The sequence below is a fragment of the Galeopterus variegatus genome, unplaced genomic scaffold, assembly GCF_000696425.1.
Source record: "Galeopterus variegatus unplaced genomic scaffold, G_variegatus-3.0.2 Scaffold1691, whole genome shotgun sequence".
NCBI classification, from domain to species: Eukaryota; Metazoa; Chordata; class Mammalia; order Dermoptera; family Cynocephalidae; genus Galeopterus; species Galeopterus variegatus.
Genome location: NW_007727802.1, coordinates 165,560 through 186,021, shown reverse-complemented (window position 1 = coordinate 186,021; position 20,462 = coordinate 165,560). Strand labels below are relative to the sequence as shown.

The 20,462-nt window shown below is 42.1% G+C and overlaps 2 protein-coding genes across 3 annotated transcripts in view; both read left to right on the top strand.

Moving 5' to 3' along the window:
• The first annotated feature begins 219 nt into the window (after positions 1-219).
• On the top strand, positions 220-10,959 carry STOX1 (storkhead box 1). The gene is made up of 3 exons (XM_008578476.1): positions 220-379; positions 1,811-4,139; positions 10,812-10,959. Exons 1-3 carry the CDS (start codon positions 247-249, stop codon positions 10,957-10,959), a joined length of 2,610 nt encoding a protein of 869 aa, XP_008576698.1. The 5' UTR covers positions 220-246.
• A 7,682-nt stretch (positions 10,960-18,641) lies between these two features.
• DDX50 (DEAD (Asp-Glu-Ala-Asp) box polypeptide 50) overlaps positions 18,642-20,462 on the top strand; it is a 35,566-nt gene continuing 33,745 nt past the window's right edge. Inside the window, exon 1 of one of the 2 annotated variants that reach the window (XM_008578474.1) lies at positions 18,642-18,893. In XM_008578474.1, coding sequence (XP_008576696.1) covers positions 18,807-18,893 — 87 coding nt within the window. In that variant the 5' untranslated portion in view covers positions 18,642-18,806. The remainder of the gene's footprint in view (positions 18,894-20,462) is intronic. The other variant, XM_008578475.1, reaches the window with a different exon arrangement.

The window sequence follows — 20,462 nt, the reverse complement described above, 5'->3', positions numbered from 1 at the left end:
ACGAAAAGGAAAAAAAAAAAAAAATAGAGACCATAATGTAAACCTCTTTCTTCCATACTTTCTATCACTGTGCATATCATGTTAATAGATTCTGAGTAAGGACTGATGAAAGAACACCAATTCCACTTGCTGTTCAGTCTTTATAATTATTCCTGGTTCACTAATTCTAAACATTTTATACTATCTCAAATTTAAATTCCTCCGCTTTTTTAAATCTCCAATTTAGGTGATGCCTTTCCAGTGCAAATGAATCCAATCGCTCAATCTCAGTTTGTACCTTTGGCTGAAGTTCTTTGCTGTGCTGTATCTGATATGAATGCAGCTCAGATTGTAGTAACACAGGAATCACTTTTGGAGCATTTGATGAAACATTATCCAGGTAGAGTAATAAGTTTTTCTCTATTTGTAGTTCATTGCATGTGTTTGGTTTCTATTTATAAATAATCTTAAACTAATAAGTAAACTGGGTGATATACTTTTTCCCCCCTCTTCTATAGAACCTTATATCAGAACCCTGCCAGAAAAAGTCCTGCATCAACAAATTTGTTAAGGAATTTATTTTATTTTCCAGATGAACTTTTTAAAAAATAACTGCTTATGGCAATAAATAAGACTGTGTAGAAATGAGTGCAAAATGAAAAGTTCATCTGTCCCCATCTCCCATTTTTCCATTCCCACTTCCCAGAGGTGACAACCGCTATTGCTTATCATTTCTAGTATATACTTTCATAAATTATATTTGAATATATATATTTTTATAACGTAAATTGAATCATTCTATACATTCTCTGCATCTTTTCCTTTTTAACTTAAAAACATATCTAGAAGATCTTTCCATGCCAGCATATATTGATCTATCTCATTTTTTAAGAGCTTCATGATATCCTAAAATAAGATTATACATGAATATTCCTTATCCCTTTATAAAATGAATATACTTATTGTAGAAAATTCCAGAAAATATAAAAAAGTAACCACTCACAGTATCCAAGGGAAACCAATGTTAACTTATTGATATATTTTTTCCAGTGTTTTTCTTATACAAACTTTGTTAACATTGTTTTCATAACTTTGAACCTTGCTATTAGCAAAATAGAATTTCTTTTAAAATTATTTTGTTACCTTTTGTTTTGAAAAATACCATATGCAGATGTTAAGTAGTTTACCCTCACCCAAGCACAGACTGGTTTTTATTTTCTTTATGGATTCTTATGAAAATTTAAGACATGAGACTGTGGATTTCAAAAACTCCGCTGTTTGTTTATCAAGAATGCTTTCCTCAGTCAAAGTTTAAATTTATAATGGGTTTGTATTTGAATGAATTCAGATTTTTTTCTCTATTTAACCATTAACCTAGCTATATATTTTTTGTGGACCAAATAATATTCCTATTATTTAATTAATTTATGAATATTATTTATGCTTCTTTGGCATTTTAATTATGTTAATTGTGTTATAGTTAGCCCCGGGTTCATCGAGCAAATGTGTGGTCATTCCTGAGTCATTGATTTCACTCATTAAAATGTTTTTTCTTGGGCCGGCCCGGTGGCACACTGGAGAGTGTGCCGCTTGGGAGCGTGGCAGCGCTCCCGCCGAGGGTTCGGATCCCATGTGGAGACCGGTTCCCGCTCCCTGGCTGAGCGCGGTGCGGGCGCAACACCGAGGGTGGCGATCCCATTGCCAGTCCCCAGTACGGGCGCGACACCGAGGGTTGTGATCCCGTTACCAGTCAGTAAAAAAGACAAAAAGGAAAAAAAAAATGTTTTTTTCTTCAAAATCTATCAGTGTAAAACATTCTTGTTTGTTCCAGGTATTGCAGTTCCATCCCAAGAGATTCTCTATACCACTCTGGGAACTCTGATTAAAGAAAGGAAGATTTATCACACTGGAGAAGGATACTTCATAGTAACTCCTCAGACGTATTTCATCACAAATACAACCACCCAGGAAAATAAGAGAGTCCTCCTATCAGAGGAAAGTCACCGAGTGACGTATCTGGTGAGCATGGAGAGCTGTGCAGAGTCAGCCCCAGAGAATGCTGTCCCCATCTCCCATTGCCGGTCTTGCCGATGTGTCCCTGACGTGTGCATTCAGGATGTGCAGGAACCACCACCTGCTGCAGAAGTGACTAGAAAAGACCAGAAAGGTCTTGGGGAGTGCAAACCTTGGGTACAGAATCGGGTAGTTTCAGTGTCTGAGGAGAATCATGTCTGTGAGAGCACCAAACTACCATACACGAGAGACAGAGAAAAGGGCAAGAAGTTTGGTTTTAGTCTCTTGTGGCGCAGCCTATCCAGGAAGGAGAAGCCCAAAACAGAGCATAGAAGTTTCTCTGCTCAATTCCCACCTGAAGAATGGCCTGTCCGAGATGAAGATAACTTGGACAATATCCCTCGAGATGTTGAACATGAGATAATCAAACGAATCAACCCTGTTCTGACTGTTGACAACCTAATCAAACACACTGTCCTAATGCAAAAATATGAAGAGCGGAAAAATTATAATAGCCAGGGCACTTCCACTGATATGCTTACAGCTAGGCATAAATATCCTTCAAGAGAGAGAGTTAAGAGAAGACAGGGTCGGTCTGCAAAGCCTCGAAGGCAGGGCCATTCACATAGGGATAGACACAAAGCCAGGAGTCAGGGAAGTGAGCATCAGCCAGGAAGCATGAGACTGGAGAAGTGCCCTAAGCTCCATGCCACACAGCCCAGCTCCAGAATCAAAAGCCCAAATGAAGCAGTAGCTCAGACACCACTTGGTGAGAATCCGACAGTGCTAGGCCCCCATTTGCTTTACAAAAAGCGAATCAGTAATCCTTTCCAGGGTTTGTCTTACCGAGGGAGCCTGATAACTAAAGGGCACAAAATTCAGAAGACCACTGACCTGAAACCCAGTCAGATTGGAGCAAAGGAAAAGTCTTTCCAAAGGTCAAGGTCTTTGGATTCCTCAAGAATCTTTGATAGTGAAGCCAAACAGCAATGTGCTGAACAAGGTAATGATAAGCTGAAAGCAGAATCCATTTCTATGAATAACTCTGTCAGACCTATTAGTCAGGACTTCAAGGATCACCTCTCAGATTACCCCCAATGTAGCATTTTTCAAGATGACAGTAAGTGCTATTCCTTTAGGGAAATCACGTTGAGATATGATGTGTGTAGTGGAGAAAATGAGGTAATCCCTGAAGTCTTGTGGAAAAGTCATTCTCACTTTGACAAGTTAGAGGAGACCAAAGAAACACAGCATATCCTGCCATCACAAGATTCCTCTTATTTAGACCAAACATCCTCTGCTTGTACATTAGTTGACAAAACATTACACCAGTTTCAAAATCTTGGCCTTTTGGATTACCCAGTTGGTGCAAACCATTTGAGACAATCTGAGAGACAAGACAGAGACTCAGAAGAGCAAATGACAAAAGCATTTGTTCAGGATGCAGAGACTGTGAGTCTAGAAAATGAAGGGCTTTCTGATAACGACCAGGCCTTGTATGAGAATGAAGTGGAAGATGATGAAGGTGCCTGCAGTTCATTATATCTAGAAGAGGATGACTTTTCTGAGAATGAGGACTTATGCCAAATGCTGCCTGGCCCCAATTCCCTCACAGGTGGAAGCAAGTGGAATCATTTAAGAAGACAAAAAGTGACTGAGAGATCTCAGACTGAGTACCATAGCAAAAGGTTTGAGCCTCAGGTGCTTGAAAGAAATGAATGTTATAGACCCACTGGGTTGCTCACTAGCCCAGGTGAAAATCAACAGCCTGATCTCTCTGCTGAAAGCCAAGGCCTAAACTCAGGGACCCAGTTTGTTTTTGACTTTGAAGAGAAACTGAGTGTTGCTAAATGTGTGCAGGCCTCGTCACATGCTGATGGAAGTATGTTTGATTACTGTAACACAAGGAAAGCCAATTCTGAGGCTGAAACCCTACGAGACTCTGTTGGTGACACAGGAAAGAAACCAGCTGGCTGGCATCAGAGTCCTCAGAATCAGGAAATGAGAAAACATTTGACCCAAAAGTTAGAACTTTTCAACACTTCACATATGCCATTGTTGGCTCAGGATATCCAACATGAACACAGTCAGTTGGAAGGAACAGAAAATCATAGCATGGCAGGAGATAGTGGAATAGATTCTCCACGGTAAGTAAACAAAAAAGTGTTTGATTAGCCACTATCCCACAGGAATTATTAAAATCCAGGGCATATTGAATTACCTAGTAGGACACATAATAAACGTTTTTTTGTTGTTGTTTGGTGGCTGGCTGGTACAGGGATTGAACTGTTTGATTAGCCACTATCCCACAGGAATTATTAAAATCCAGGGCATATTGAATTACCTAGTGGGACACATAATAAACGTTTTTTTGTTGTTGTTTGGTGGCTGGCTGGTACAGGGATTGAATCCTGGACCTTGGTGTTTTCAACACCACACTCTAACCAACTGAGCTAACAGGTCAGTCCAATAATAAACTTTTATAATGTTATAATTCTGCCAGCCTTTACTGAATACACTGTATAAAATTACAGTGAAATCTCTTTAGAATAGAATAGAGTTTATGATGTGAACCAAATTTGATTGTTTTGGGGGAAGAGGAATGGGTAAAGGATCACAAAAATCAACTACAGTGTATATTGAGAAGTTAAAAAACAAAATAAACAAACAAAAAACCCCCCAAAAGCCCAAATTTGATTGTTTCAATACTAATGAATCTTGAATTATTTCTGAAAATAGAAAGGAACTGCTATAAACCAAGAACTTGCTGAATGGTTAGAAGTTTTCACTTATATTCCCAGGTCTACATGGGTTGAGAAAGGGATGTGTCTCCTTTCCACTAATATTTTCCATTCCTATTTGTTTAAATGACATTGTTCAGATTATAAAAGTAATATGGTCATAATAGAACATTTAAGAAGTACTGAAAAGTATTTGTAAGAACACCCATAAGTCATTCTACCATCTAGACATTTTTAAAAGATCATTTTATATTTGGTGTATTTCTCTAACTCTTCGGCCCGAACATAGAGATCTATATATTTTGTCTGTTGGCTTATACTGAGTTAACTATTTTGCATGTTGCCTTTTTCTTTTTGACGGCTGGTGGGTACAGGGATCCAAATCCTGGACCTTCCTGTTATAACACCATGCTCTAACCAACTGAGCTAACAGGCCAGACTTGCCTTTTTCAATTAATAGTATATCATGAACATTCTCCATCCCTCCACCATGTTATTAAATATTTTTCTAAAAGGTCATCCTAAAAATTTGGTGTTTATCTTTATTAGTTTTTTTACTATATAAAATTACTTTGTGAAAATTAAAGTAATACAGAAATATAAAAAGTAAAAGTGGAAGTCTTCATTCCCTAAGTTTCTGTTCCCATTCCATGTAGGTGACCAAAACATCGTTAATGGTTTTGTATATATTCTATCAGATTTTTTTTCCATATTCCATATATTTATAGATTAAGTATTTTTTAACCACAAATCATACAGAGCCATGGCTTTCTTTTTTCACCAAATTTATGATGGATAGCCTGTAATCAATACATGTATATCTAGCTTGTTCTTTTTCATAGCTGCTTAGTATTTCATTATGTCGACTGCATTATTTATATAACCATTATTTTCCTTCCTTTGACATCTAGATTGTTGCCAATTATTAGCTATTAATCAATGTGCAGTGAATTATTTTTATATATGAGGAGACTTCAAAAAGTTTGTGGGAAAATGGAATTAAAAGATAAAAAATATAAACTTTATTTCTCAACATAAGCTCCATCAAATTCAAGACACTTTTATAAAAAGAAAAATAAGGCTTCCAGTCAAGATGGCGGAATAAATATTCGCCAACGTCACTCTCTCCCACAAAGCAACCAATTTACAACTATTAGAAAGCAACAATGGCCAAGCTGGGGCCGAAGGAGGAGAGATGTCCGGAGTTCATGAAGGCAGAGAAGCCATGATAAGAGAAAGGAAGAATCGCTCCCATCATTTCAAATCTCAGCCACTTCAAGGCTGGAGCTGGTGAGAGCAAGAGTTATCAAAAGCTGTAGCTGTGCCCTTCAGGTGAGGTTGCTTGGAGGCAGCAGGGGAGAAGAGAGCCCTAGTGGCCCTCAGGCTAGCAAGACCACTAACAGAGTTCCCCTGGATCCACACAGGAACAAGGCACCACAACAACTGAAGAAAAGAGCCACTCAGAGGCAAGTGAGTCATCGCAGGTGACTGGAGCACAGACTGCCCCATGGGAAGTGTTTGGAGTACAGGCAGTGGGGGAGATGGGCCCACTGGGGGAACACTGGGGCACAGCATGGACAGCTGATCTGCCCCCCAATCAGCGCAGGCCCACTCAGAGGAGACTGGTCAGAAATACAGATCTGCAGGGGGTGCAGTTTGCTGAAAAGTCTCAGGCCCAGACCAGAGTTTCCACACAACCCAGGTGTACCGGACCTCACGAGACCAGGAAGTACATACAAGGTCAACAATTAAAACCTGAGCTGCACAAAAAGCCTTCCCCAGAGAATCAGCAGCAAAGCAGCAATATAGCTCAACTACAGGGCTCAAGTGCTGGTCCCCATAGGAAGTTCCCCCATATTAGAAGTAAGCAAAGGACAACAAATTAGTTCCAGTGCAGAATTTAATTGGTGGGAACAGCAAATAATCCAACACAAAACTGAAAGAAAAAACAAAATACCAACAGATCAGAGACAAAGTTTGATATTAACTAGTAAAGGTCTCACATCACCAAAGAACACCTATAAAACCTAGAAGGACCAGAAGCCCCTGGGCTCCCAAGCCAGGGAAGGGGGAGGGCTGGGGGCCTGAGCCATGCACCCCAACACCCCCACAGCCAGCCCAGTGATGACCACCAAGCCACCACTGAAAGCCTCTGGTCTCCTGAGCTGGGGTGGTGGGGGGCTGAGGGCTTCAGCCATACCCCGCTGATATCTGCATCCAGCCCAGCAATGACCAAGCCACCAATGGAAGCCCCCTGGTCTCCCCTGCAGGAATGAGGGGGGGTGCCATGGCCTCAACTCACTTTCTCCTTCCTCTTTCTACCAGCCTATTTCCTTCCCCTTCCCCACCTCTCCTCCCCTGCAACTGCTTCATAACATCTTAGAATGTAAAAAATAATATTAATAAATAAACTTAAAAACAACAACAACAACAACAAAAAAGACACTTTTATAAGCAATGATACCAGCCATCACTAAGGAATCCTGGGAATGTAACCATGTCAGTGCAGTCATTTTTACATTATTAACTCAAGAAAAATGTGTGCCATTTAAAGATTTTTTTAAGATTAGGAAACAAACAGACATCAGAAGGATCCAAATCAGGATTGTAAGGTGGATGCGTAATGATTTCCCATCAAAACTCCTGCAAAATTGTCCTTGTTTGATGAAAGGAATGAATGGGAGCATTGTCATGGTGGAAAAGGACTCGCTGGAGAAGTTTTTCTGGGCATTTTTCTGCTAAAGCTTGGCTAACTTTCTGAAAACACTCATAGTAAGCAGATGTTACTGTTCTTTGTCCATCCAGAAAGTCAACAAGCAAAATTCCTTGGGTATGCCAAAAAACTGTTGCCATGATCTTTGCTCTTGATCTGTCCACTTTTGCTTTGACTGGACCACTTCCACCTCTTGGTAGCCATTGCTTTGATTATGCTTTGTTTTCGGGATCATACTGGTAAAGCCATGTTTCATTTTCTGTTACAGTTCTTTGACGAAAAGCTTCAAGATCTTGATCCCACTTGTTTAAAGTTTCCATTGAAAGGGCAGGCCTGTGGCTCACTTGGGAGAGTGTAGTGCTGACAACACCAAGGCCACGGGTTCAGATCCCTATATAGGGATGGCTGGTTAGCTCCCTTGGGAGAGCGTGGTGCTGACAACACCAAGTCAAGGGTTAAGATCCCCTTACTGGTCATCTTTTTTAAAAAAATAAAGTTTCCATTGAAAGCTTGGCTCATGTCTGCAGCTGGTCTGGGCATAGCAGTTTTGGCACCCATTGAGCAGAAAGTTTGCTCAACTGTAATTTTTCAGTCAGAATGGTGTAAGTTGCTAATTGAGATGTCTGTGCTGTTTGGTACTGTTTCTGCTGTTAATTGTCAGTCCTCTTCAATTAGGGCGTGAACAGGATTTTTTCCGTGCAAATTGATGTGGATGGTCTGCTGCTGCAGGCCTGGGTGCCTTTCCTGCCCCCGTGTGGGCCTGGAGGATGCCTGGTTACGGGGCTGTTCAAGGCCGGCTGGGGCTCGACTTGACTCGCTGGAGGTCAGGGGGCTCAGGAAAGAAAACTGGGGTGCAACTCAGCATGTGGGGGCCCCAGCTGCCCGGCAGCAGCCGAGGTCAGCCCTCCACTAGGGGTACACATGGGCAGGAGCCACCCGAGGTCCCCGACCCCTGTATTTCTCCCCCACTTCCTCCCCTCCCTATTTTTTTTCCTCCTCTTTCTTTTCTCTTTATTCTCTCACTTTTTAAAAAAATTTTTTCTGGGCCGGCCCGGTGGCGCACTGGATAGTGCGCTGCTTGGGAAGCGCAGCGGCGCTCCCGCCCGAGGGTTCGGATCCCACATACGGACTGGTTCCCGCTCACTGGCTGAGCGAGGCGCGGGAGCAGCGCCGAGGGTTGCGGTCCCGTTGCCGGTCCCCGGTCCGGTGCGGGGGCGACACTGAGGGTTGCGATCCGTTGCCGGACACGGAAAAAGACAAAAGACAAAAAAAAAAAAAAATTTTTTTTTCTTTTAACTAAAGGCATATTTCAAGTGTTCAATGCAGAATAACCAAAGAACTCCTAATGTATAAAACAGAGCCCAGCACATGGGGTGCTCAAAAAGTATTTGATGAATTCAGTAATTGTAATTAATAAATCAGTGAACCATACTTCATCAGCCAGTCCTCTATTGTTAGACATTTAACTCCTTAGCAGTTTCCCCCTATATCTTGTTGTCCTGTCAAATGCTAATTTTTTTTTTCCTTTTTGTCTCTTTTTTACTGACCGGTAACGGGATTGCAACCCTCAGTGTTGCGCCCGCACCGCGCTCAGCCAGTGAGCGGAAACCTGTCTCCACATGGGATCCGAACCCTCAGCGGGAGTGCCGCCGCACTCCCAAGCGGCGCACTCTCCAGTGCGCCACCGGGCTGGCCCATAGGGGCTCTTTTCAAACTGATGTCTTATCCTTCTTAGTGCCTCAAGCTAGATCCTGTTCAGGCTTGTTATGACAAGTTAATATGAGTTTATTACTTTGGTGCAAAAAAATGTTCACTTTTTTTAATAATATGTGTTTTCCACGAACTTTTTGAAGACTCTCCATATAAGTGTTTGTGGGTATTTCTGACTGTTTACCCAGTCTAAATTTCTAGAAGTCTACATCTTTTAAACATATCATTACTTCTTTATTGGGGGAACAAGATGTTTTCTGCTTGCAATAATAGTTTGATTCCTATTAGTCTTATTTGCTTTTTTTTTTTTTTTAATGACCGGTAAGGGGATCTTAGCCCTTGACTTGGTGTTGTCAGCACCACGCACTCCCAAGCAAGCTAACCGGCCATCCCTATATAGGGATCTGAACCCATGGCCTTGGTGTTATCAGCACCGCACTCTCCCAAGTGAGCCACGGGCTAGTCCTCTTATTTGCTTTTTTCTTAAAAAAATTAATTTATTTTTGTGGCTCGCTAGTCAGGGATCTGAACCCCTGACGTTGGTGTTATCAGTACCATGTTCTAACCAATTGAGTTAACTGGCTTGGTGTTATCAGCATCATGCTCTAACCGATTGAGCTAATTGGCAAGTCTTTAAGAGAACCAAAACATGTTGTCTCCAAAACTAAACAATTGCGGCATAAACCAATAAACCATGGGTTCCCTTTCTTTTTGGCAAAAACAAAAAACAGATTAGGAAAATTACTTTTTGACATGCAACTGAGACTTAATTTGCAAAATCTTGAGAAACTTAATTGCTTATTGTATGGTTTTCTTGAAAGGCTTATAACTATCTATAATCATTAAAGAGGAAAAGGGAGGGAAATAACATTTGAATATCAACTATGTGCCATAATTGTTATAAGGATTAGGGAGACAGAGATGAACAAGACATTGCTGCTACCTACAGGAAACTTACAACTTAATTTAGTTGAAGAGACCATCAAGCAATAAACACAGACAAGTTGAACTCAAGAACAAAGTGTAAAACTCTTCATAATTGTCAAAGAAATGTGGGATAAAGATGGGCTGTGTGGGGGAAGACTTACTGAGGACAGATTTTTGAGATATATCCTAATGTAATGGACAGTGGATGGGGAGGAACAAGGTGGGAAAAGGGGAATGTCAAAAGCAAAAATAACCAAACAGTAATATGACTTGACTGAAGCAAGGCAGATGTTTAGATAAAGGACTAACATAGCTTATAGCTCCTAAGATAATAACATTGTCCATAAGAAAAATAGTTGGCTTTTTCCTTCCATGTGACTTTTCATAAAAGTAATAAATTATACAGGAAGATATTGACCACTTCAGATGTATAGAAGAGTTTTTCAGGGAATTTATTGCTTCTGAATAGAATATACCTGATATTAGATTTAAGGACAGATGTTCGGAAAATATGAACTTCTCTGAAAGCAGCCGTCAAATGATTGAGGTGCTGTATTGTGAAACCTCTAAAATGTGAAGAGCACTTTGATTTTTAAAGGTGAATGTGTTTTATAAGTGTACCTTAGTGTTAAGAAATGCTTCAGAGTAACAAATCAAAGTATAATGCCTTGATTAGAAATCCAGGTCCCTTTTGAAGACAATAATTCTGTTATTTTTAATATCTTTAGGACACAGAGTCTGGCATCTAATAATTCAGTCATTTTGGAAGGACTAAAAAGAAGACAGAATTTTCTGCAGAACTTTGAAGGCACAAAGAACAGTCAAACACTCACATCTGCTTCCTTACTACAACTAACTCCAGTCATCAATGTTTAATTTTCTTTTTTTTTTTGGTGGTTGGCCAGTATGGGTATCTGACACTGCTCTCTAACTAACCAACTAAGCTAACCCGCCAGCCAGCGTTTGATTTTCTTTTGTAAACTTTTTTTTTTCCTATAAAAATGTATAGCATAACCATAGAATCTTTCAATCAATGGAGTATATAAGGATCCTCTAAAGCCAAGCATATGTGCTATTAACCTCATTACATATTTTGTTCTAATTACTGGCTTTTTTCTTTTTCTTTTTTTTTTGCTATTTTAAAGCTTTTTTTTTTTCTTCCTTTTTGTCTTTTTTCGTGACCAGCAACGGATCGCAATCCTCAGTGTCGTGCCCGTACTGGACCGGGACCGGCAACGGGATCGCAACCTTTGGTGTTGCGCCCGCACCTCGCTCAGCCAGTGAGCGGCCGGTCTGTATGTGGGATCCAAACCCTCGGCGGGAGCACCACTGCGCTCCCAAGCGGCGCACTGTAGCAGTGCGCCACCAGGCCGGCCCCTATTTTAAAGCTTTTTAAAGTTTATTTTACTATGATTTATTGGCACTATATAGATTGTTTGCAATAAAAACACAGAATCATTGGTTCTCTTTCAATTAAATGTAATTAACTTGAATTTTCAGACATTCATTAATGTCTCAAATACATAGGATGCTAATTTACTACCCAGTAGTGAATTTATGTACACCAATACTTAATTCTTGCAGTAAGTGGCTATCACCAGATTTCAACACAAAATCCAGAAAACAGTGTTTTAGGGTCGCATAGATACTTCGTACCTGAAGTCTTTTATTATTACCAGAAAGAATTTATATAAATGTGTTGGCTACTTTGTAGCAGAATTTCTTTCATCCAATCATTGCTGCCCAGGGTCTCCTATTTGACCAGCGTGAACAAGAACAAATGGATCCAAATGTGACTGACTACGTCCAAAATTCCTGTGGCAACAGACATTTGGCTGTATTTCTCTGGTTCCTCTTTATTTCTCTATAGCATGACAGTAAGAAGTTGGATGGTGGAGATAGAAGGTGGAAATAGAAGGGAAGGAGGATGGTTGCCGAATGGCTTGTGAGTAAAAGGGAGGTTCTGAATTAAAGAAGGGAGATGGCTGATAGATTTTCAGCAGTTCGTCTACATTTTGACCCAGTTCTGCTCACAAGACCTGCATAACTTTGCTAGAATTTTTTCTGGCAGTTTTTTTTATTTTTTAAAAGATGACTGGTTTGGGGCCGGCCCGTGGCTCACTCGGGAGAGTGCGGTGCTGATAACGCCAAGGCCACGGGTTCGGATCCCTATATAGGGATCCGAACCCGTGGCCTTGGTGTTATCAGCACCATACTCTCCCGAGTGAGCCACGGGCCGGCCCTTGGCAGCCCTTTTCAAATCAAGTGGTGGAATGGTAAGTTTTCTTGGGATTGGGGAAAATGAGGCAATCAAGACTGATTTTGGCATATTGGGTAGATGACAGTGCTGACTTAATTGTTGAGAGGATGTTTTTTCTAAGAGGTTTCTGAGGATTTTCAAGGCCTTAGACCTCAAGGATGATTTAAATTGTAGAGTGGGGGCCGGCTTGTGGCTCACTCGGGAGAGTGCGGTGCCTGATAAATTGTAGAGTGCCTCTTTCCAACTCTCACCATCCTGATAACAGTGAAGGCCAGAGTGAAGCTTGGCACTGTGGAAAGCTGCATGCAGGCCCTGTGGCAGAGCAGGGGAGGTCAGAGCCACTACTCTGTTTTGCTGTGGTCATACCATTCACTCTTGACTAGTGGTTTTCAGTGGACCCTGACCAACGTACCATGGCATTCCAAGAAGATTAGCTATGGTCACAAGGACATTCAAAACCCTGCTCAAAGTGTCAAGAGCGGTAATCTTGCAAAGACTTGTGGGAGAGGTAGAGGCAGGAGCATTGCTTTAAGGGGTCTTACAGCATGGAATCAGCACCAGTGGATGGAAGTTAGGAGAAAGATTTCAACTCAATATGAGGAACTTCCTATTAGACAAAACTATCTAAAGATGAATTAGGTAGGTTTGTTAAAATAATGAATTTCCCGTTATTTAGGGCATTCAAACACAAGCTTGGTGATGTCTTTACTGGTATGTTGCAGAGGGATTTCCAGTGTTTAGCTTAACAGGATGGCCGAACTAGATGATTCTGAAGAACGCTTCCAACTCTAAGGTTTTACCTTATAAGATTCAGCGAGGATCTTGTGAAATAGTGAACTCATGCAAGATTCCTGAGAATTGCTCCCAGTTCTGTATTTCTGCATCAATCCCTGCCAACCCTTGAAAAAAGCAGTACCAACAACTGTTTTTCATCATAGATTTTTGGACTGACACAAGTTTCTTAGTAGAGTGAGGACTCCAGAGTCTTGTGGCTCTAGCCATGTCTAGGTATCAGTGAAATCCATCCAGTTTTGCCACTGGATGCATTAGCATACTCTCTAATTAGATGCATTAAATGACACTATTATGAAACCAATCAACTTAACTTCCTTTATCCTGAAAAAATCATATAACCATAAATATTAAAAATGGGAATATGTGCTATTGTTTGCAAGACTATTCTCTACATAGGTGATCTGCATATTTTTCCCATTAATAATTTTTTTGTGTGGAAACTTTAATTTTTGATTTCGCTTCCCTATTGCAGTCTATTCTCTAGTGAGAAAGCTATTTTCTTTCTTTTTTTTTTTTTGTTTGCAAGACTATTCTCTACATAGGTGATCTGCATATTTTTCCCATTAATAATTTTTTTTTGTGGAAACTTTAATTTTTGATTTCGCTTCCCTATTGCAGTCTATTCTCTAGTGAGAAAGCTATTTTCTTTCTTTTTTTTTCCCCCCCGACAGGTAAGGGGATCGTAACCCTTGGCTTGGTGGTGTCAGCACCACGCTCAGCCAGTGAGCACACCAGCCATCCCTATATAGGATCTGAACCTGTGGCATTGGCACTATCAGCACCACACTCTCCCGAGTGAGCCACAGGGCCGGCCCAGAAAGCTATTTTCTTGAGGCAGCTAGCCTTGAGTTTAGGAGTCAGACCCAAGTTTGAGTCCCAATTCCAATCCTTGGTAGCTGTGTGATGGAGCAAGTTATCAAACTTCTCTGATTTGTTTTCTCATCTATAAAAGGGAGATAGTAATGATATCTACTTACAGGATTGTTGTCAGATTTGGGGATATTCTATCAAAGTGCCCAATGTAGGCAGTACTTAACATTGTTATAAATATATAGGTGTATGTTTTAATATATTTATACAGTCACAAAACTTGCCTGGTAGATAAATACATGGCCCACTATGCAGGTCCCCTGTTTTTGTCAGGTTGTTTGGAATTCCTCTATTATAGATTTGGTCTTTTGCGTAAAGATTATAGAAGTATCTTCTACCAAAATCTAGATATGCCTGGGGGAAGTATTATGCCCTTAGCTAACAAGTTTTTCGTTAAAAGGAATAAAATATGCAAAAAGTATGGGTTTATTCTAGACGCTCATATAATCTGAGATAGCACTTGTCATATATATCATCTGGGATCTCAGACTGCTAGAAATCCTCAGAGAGTAGCTGGGTTCTTTGCAAGTTATTTTCAATATTTCAAAAATCCCAATAGAAGTTATACATTTCCTTTTCCTAACTCCTTGCCAACTAAAACATCAAGTTTCTTTGCCTGTATTTGAAATTACATCAGCTCAATAATACAGCACTACTGTATGCTGGTGTTACACTGTTGAATGGCATTTGTATGTTATTCATAGGTTAGAAGAATGACCGTGAGTCAATTATTACTAAATGCAACCTAGCAGACAGAATGTTTCAAAATGTCAGATCTATGAGGAAAAAACAGTGGAAAGAGCCTATAGAAGAGAAAATACTGGGGACCACTCTGTTTTGAGAAGGCTTTTGGGGAATGGAGGAAGACTGGCTATTTGCTTAATGGGGATAGGGAAAAGAGAGACACGAGAATCAGGTATTAAAATCAAACTCATGACTCCTTTGCTGGCATCCCAACAGGTCTTCCTTTTGAATCCTTCCTTAGAAGCATTTTCCCTGTTTGTTTGAGGCCCCTTTCAAACATTTCTTGGGTAATGGTGCCCTCTTCTGGGCTAGCTGTTGTGACTCCGAAACCCTCTCTCCTGCCACTTGATTCAAAACATCTACAAAGTAATTGACAGTGAGACTTCTTTCCGAAGTTTTAACATTTTATTATATTACATGTGTGTGTGTGTGTGGGGGGGGGGGCTGGCCGATATGGAGATCTGAACCCTTGACCTTCGTGTTATAACACTGCGCTCTAACCAACTGAGCTGACTGGCCAAAGATTGGAAGTAGGAGCTTTATACGTACATAAATATATATGTGCTAAATATGTTCAAAGATGTCATGTCTCCTTTCTGATGCTGTCAAAACCTCAAGCTAATCGTAAGCACCTCTGAACCTTTCTTTTGTATCAGCTGATTCAATTTCCTGTACTAATTCGCATCATTGTCCTCACTTTACTAACAGATATTAGAGTTGAGTTGGCCAAGTTACATGGCTAGCAATGGGAGAAATATCTTCTTCCCTCCCATTCTCTATTTCTGCTTCTCCTTAGTACTCTCAGCACTCACTCTCTGCCCCCAGTGTCCCTTGATCAATTAATTAATTAATTTATTTTTTCCTTTTTTGTCTTTTTTCGTGTCCGGCAACGGATCGCAACCCTCAGTGTCGCGCCCGTACCGGACCGGGACCGGCAACGGGATCGCAACCCTCGGCACTGCGCCCGCACCTCGCTCAGCCAGTGAGCAGGAACCGGTCTGTATGTGGGATCCGAACCCTCGGCGGGAGCGCCGCCGTGCTCCCAAGCGGCGCACTGTAGCAGTGTGCCACCGGGCCGGCCCCCTTGATCAATTTATAACTGCCCCTTAACCTATTTCCATGTCACAGCATTTAAAAATGATGGTTCAATTCCTCTTGTGATGTAAGATTGATGTGCAGATGCAAAATGCTGTTATTTGGTGGCTCTTTTTACTTTCTTTTTTCTTTTTTCTTTTTTTTTGTCTTTTTCCGTGTCCGGCAACGGATCACAATCCTCAGTGTCGCTCCCGTACCGGACCGGGACCGGCAACGGGATCGCAACCCTCGGCCAGTGAGCAGGAACTGGTCTGTATGTGGGATCCGAACCCTCGGCGGGAGCGCTGCCGCACTTCCCAAGCGGCGCACTAGCGCAGTGCGCCACCGGGCCGGCCCCTCTTTTTACTTTCTAACTGTGGAGTGAAAATAAAAATCTATCCATGTGATTTTGAAAATAGAGGCAAGTTTAGAAATGGTCATCTTGATGTCATATCTTAAGGGTCATAGAGTTTAATAAGCTAAGACCAAAGGCAAGGAGAATCTTTTTTTTTTCTTTTTTCTTTTGACCGGCAACCCTCAGCAGGTGTTGTCTACACCACGCTCAGCCAGTGAGCGAACCAGCCATCCCTATGTAGGATCTGAACCCGCGGCCTCGGGCGCTGGGAGCGCCGCACTCTCCCGAGTGAGCCACGGGGCTGGCCCAGCAAGGAGAATCTTTATAGAACCTTGGAACAAAGAGTAGCAGGTAAAGCACCCAACTCTTAAATTTTGTAAAAGAAATTACATAAGTGACTCTAGTAAGATTATTTGAAAAATAAAAATGTTCTAATAAGATTATATTTTGAATTACTGTGCTTTTTAGTTATTCATGCATAGCATGATTTCTTCTTGGCCCCAAATCTCATTATCAGACACAAATCTCTTTATACAGGGAACAAATATGGGGGAAAAATTCTCCATTCTTGCATCCGCATTCCCAAGTTTTCTAGTTGACTGAGGCAAGATGATATCCATTGAGAACACATGTATAGTACAGTACCCCAATTTTTTCAGCTAAGCCACTCCTTGGTCAAGTTACTGATGCATCAGTTTACACTTGCCCTTTCCACCTGACACAGACAACAGCCAGAGATTTGCTTCAGTGAGTTTAGGGCTTAGAAAGGCAGTTTGTAGAGTGTTGCAAGACAGGTCATTCTGAAAAACACACTTGAATAGGGAGAATCAAACAGTCTAGTCCTTTCCCTTTTCAGACCTGCTGTTAGGACCTCTAACATGCAATGCCAAAAATAGAGTACTGAGGGTCTACAACTTTATTTCATCAATATTTGACCTTTAACCACAAGATATTAACATCCGTTTTTTTTAAATCCCAATTTCATGTGTGGCATTCTTAGTCACATCTTCTCCATGTTTTTGTGCACATCATACCGTTGCAGGGCTATAAAGACTTTACCGTGGTAGAATTGGGAGTGGTGTGAGGGAGTGAGAGAAAAGGATTTAGAGAAGCCCAAATCTAGAGATGCTTAGTTATTCCCATAATCTAGGGAAAGAGATGTATTTTTCCACTATCATTAGCTGAACACTTCTTGTGTTTATAGACCTGAATCCATAAGGTTACATTTAAACATATAGCCCTTGACATCAGGCGAACGTTTAATCATGTAGAAGGGCTGAAGCAATCACAGATTTAATACTTGTGGTTCTAGCTATCCAGGACCAATTCCCAAACTCCGTGACATGTAGCAATTTGTGATTTTGCTAAGAGGCAAGTTTGATGCTCAGGTTATAAAGCTGATGAGCTAGACATTGTCAAGTGGTTTGTGAGACGCACTTGCACTTGCATCTCAATTTGATTTCTTGTTCTCCACTCAGTAGAGTAGTTGGATCCAAGAGGTCATGAAGAGATAAAAGAAATGGCTCTGAAAAGAAAGCCAACTAGCTAGCACAGGTACTATAAGAAAAGGTATACGTATAAAAAGTTACCCTCTGTATTGTCAAAAGGTTTCAGTGTTGTGTAAGGTTGTGATTTAGGAGCATCAGTAAAATTAAACTCTTATTCACTGTAAATAAATAATCAAAGACACTAAGGCTTGTTTTCTAACAGAAACTGTTAGGTTTCTTCAGGTTTTTCCTACTCATTCTATATTTCATGGGAACATCTCCCCCAAAACGCTCTGCGCAACTAAAAACTTTCAGGTTGGTTTGGCAGAGAAAGCAGTGATCTTGGATTCAGGAGATAAATTCTCTGGTCCTGACTGTTACTAACCGGACTTAAGCAAATTCCTTTCTTGGGTTTAGTTTCCTCTTATGTTAAACGGCGTGAGGAAGGCTAAAGTGAACCGAGGGCTAACTTCACGATTTAACGGGACGGATGTCCGTCACGCCCAGTCCAGACCCCACGAAGCCCCTTTTCACCAACGCCCGGCCCCCGGCCTCGCGCTAAGCCGTTGGACGTTAACGCCTCCCTCCGCAGAGGGCGGGGCGGAGGGCCGCAGCTTCCGGCGGCGAATGGCGAGGCGGCGCGTGGCGCTCCCCACCCGCCTCGGCCGGGGCCTGCCCACACGCCAGCCCGCAGCGCCGGCAGGCCCCTCTCCCCTGCTGTAGAAGGCCTTTCCAGCCCCAGCAGTGCACGCTGGGAAGCTCCGAAGACGTTTCGTGGTGCCGAGGAGATGCGTTTGGAGTGGGGGCGGGGGTGAGAATTCGAATCACTTATGCTAATCAGCGCGCGCGTTCTTTATGGACATTGGCCAGGGATTTACCCTAGAAGCCAATCACCTCAGAACAAGGGTGGGTCAGTGGAGACCTCTCACACTCATTGGCTGGGAGGTTACGGCTCAAGGGACGAGTTTAAACCGAGAGTATCCGGATTACTTTCCCGTGCCCTGTGGTGCGTGTCCCGGAAGTGACGCACGGCCTTGGCCGGCGGCCGCCCTGCCCCCGCTTCCTTTCACGCCTTCGCTGCCAGTGGGTGGTTGTGGCCGCTGTGCCCGGAGGGAGGCGGCGGCGGCGGCGGCCAGTAATGCCTGGGAAACTCCTCTGGGGGGACATTATGGAGCTGGAAGCACCCTTGGAGGAGTCGGAGAGCCAGAGGAAGGAGAGGCAAAAGGTGCGCTGAGGGTGGGCCGCGCCTCCTTTCGGGCTGCGCCGGCTTGGGCGGGGAGGGGAACTGTCCCTGATGATGGCCTGTCAGAACCGGGCCGGAGCATCCGAGGGCCTCCTCTCGCGCCGCCCTCGGCCCTCTGAGGTCGCTCCGGGACCATTCGCACTTCCACTCTCTCGACCTGGAGAAGGACGGACTTAGGCTTTGGCCCGGCCTTCCGTGGCCTCTCAGCCCTTCTCCTTGGCGCTCGAATCTCTCCAGAGAGATGGGGAAACTCGAGCGCCCATCTCCGCGTAATCTGTTCTTTCTTTCCTCTTCTCCTTCCTTGAGCAACGAGGCCTGTCATTTGGTTTTCGTCGGCCGTCTTAAAAGATGATTAAGAAAAATAATTACCTCGAATATATGTGTTGTTTTTCTGTTACCCTGTCCTGTGTGCAGGCGTCTTGAGAAAAATGATCTTAGGTTTATAAAGCTCTATTACTAGTCTGTGGAGGCTTTACGGAAAAGTGTCACCCAGCGTTGCCAGGATTTGGCTGTGATGGAGGTCGTATGGGTTGTATTATTAATAGCCCTTAATGTCAGTATTTTCATTCAATCCACAGGTATTTATTGAGACTAATTTGTACTAGGCTCTTTGCTGAGCACCAAGGAGTTTAAATAGAATAAGTGTGAGAAATGCTCCCTGCCCTCAAGGAGCCTGTAGAGGAGTTGTAGAGACAGACCCCATCCCCCCTCAAAAAGGAAAAGAAAAGGAAAAACAATCTCGAAACAATTAGAGGATCACAAGGTGCTGAAAAATGCACAGGTAAAATTTTTACTGGGGACATTTGAGCTGGAGAAAAGAAAACAGCTGAGGAGGGTAAGGTAGCAGTATTCCAAGGCTGACGTTTCACAGAAGAATGAGATTTATTTTGCATATCCCTAGACAGCAGAACCTACCCCTCTGACCTTATCACTAAGGGAAACTTGCCATTCCAGTCAGTTTTCTTTTATTATGGTAAAATGTGCATAACTTAAAATTTACTGTTTTAACTATTTTCAAGTGAAACACTAACTCCCAATTCCCCTTTCCTCCCAGCCCTGGCAAACACCATTCTACTTTCTGTCTCTATGAAATTTGACTACTGTAAGGTACCTAGAGTGTAAATGGAATTTTGGCTCCTCTTGAAATACTTGTCTTTTCTTTTGCATCCAGATCCTATCCATCTTTCAAGTTCTAGTTTATGTCTTTTTAACCACACCAGTGTACAGTAATATCATTCCCTTTCCAAATCTTATTCCAGTGGCTATCTTTATTATGTGATTGGCATTTATTGTGTGCTTCGTTGTAAGGTTAGCTCATTTTTCCTGTGTGTATCTTTCCCAGATATTTCCGAAAGATTCTGGAGGAAATGACTATATCTTTGTCTTTTTGTTTCAGTACATTCTTGTGGGTTAGTGGCTTTCATGTTATAAATTCCTCAGAAATACTTATTAATTGCCCTTTTTTTTTTTTTTTTTTAAAGATGACCGGTAAGGGGATCTTAACCCTTGACTTGGTGTTGTCAGCACCACACTCACCCAGTGAGCAAACCG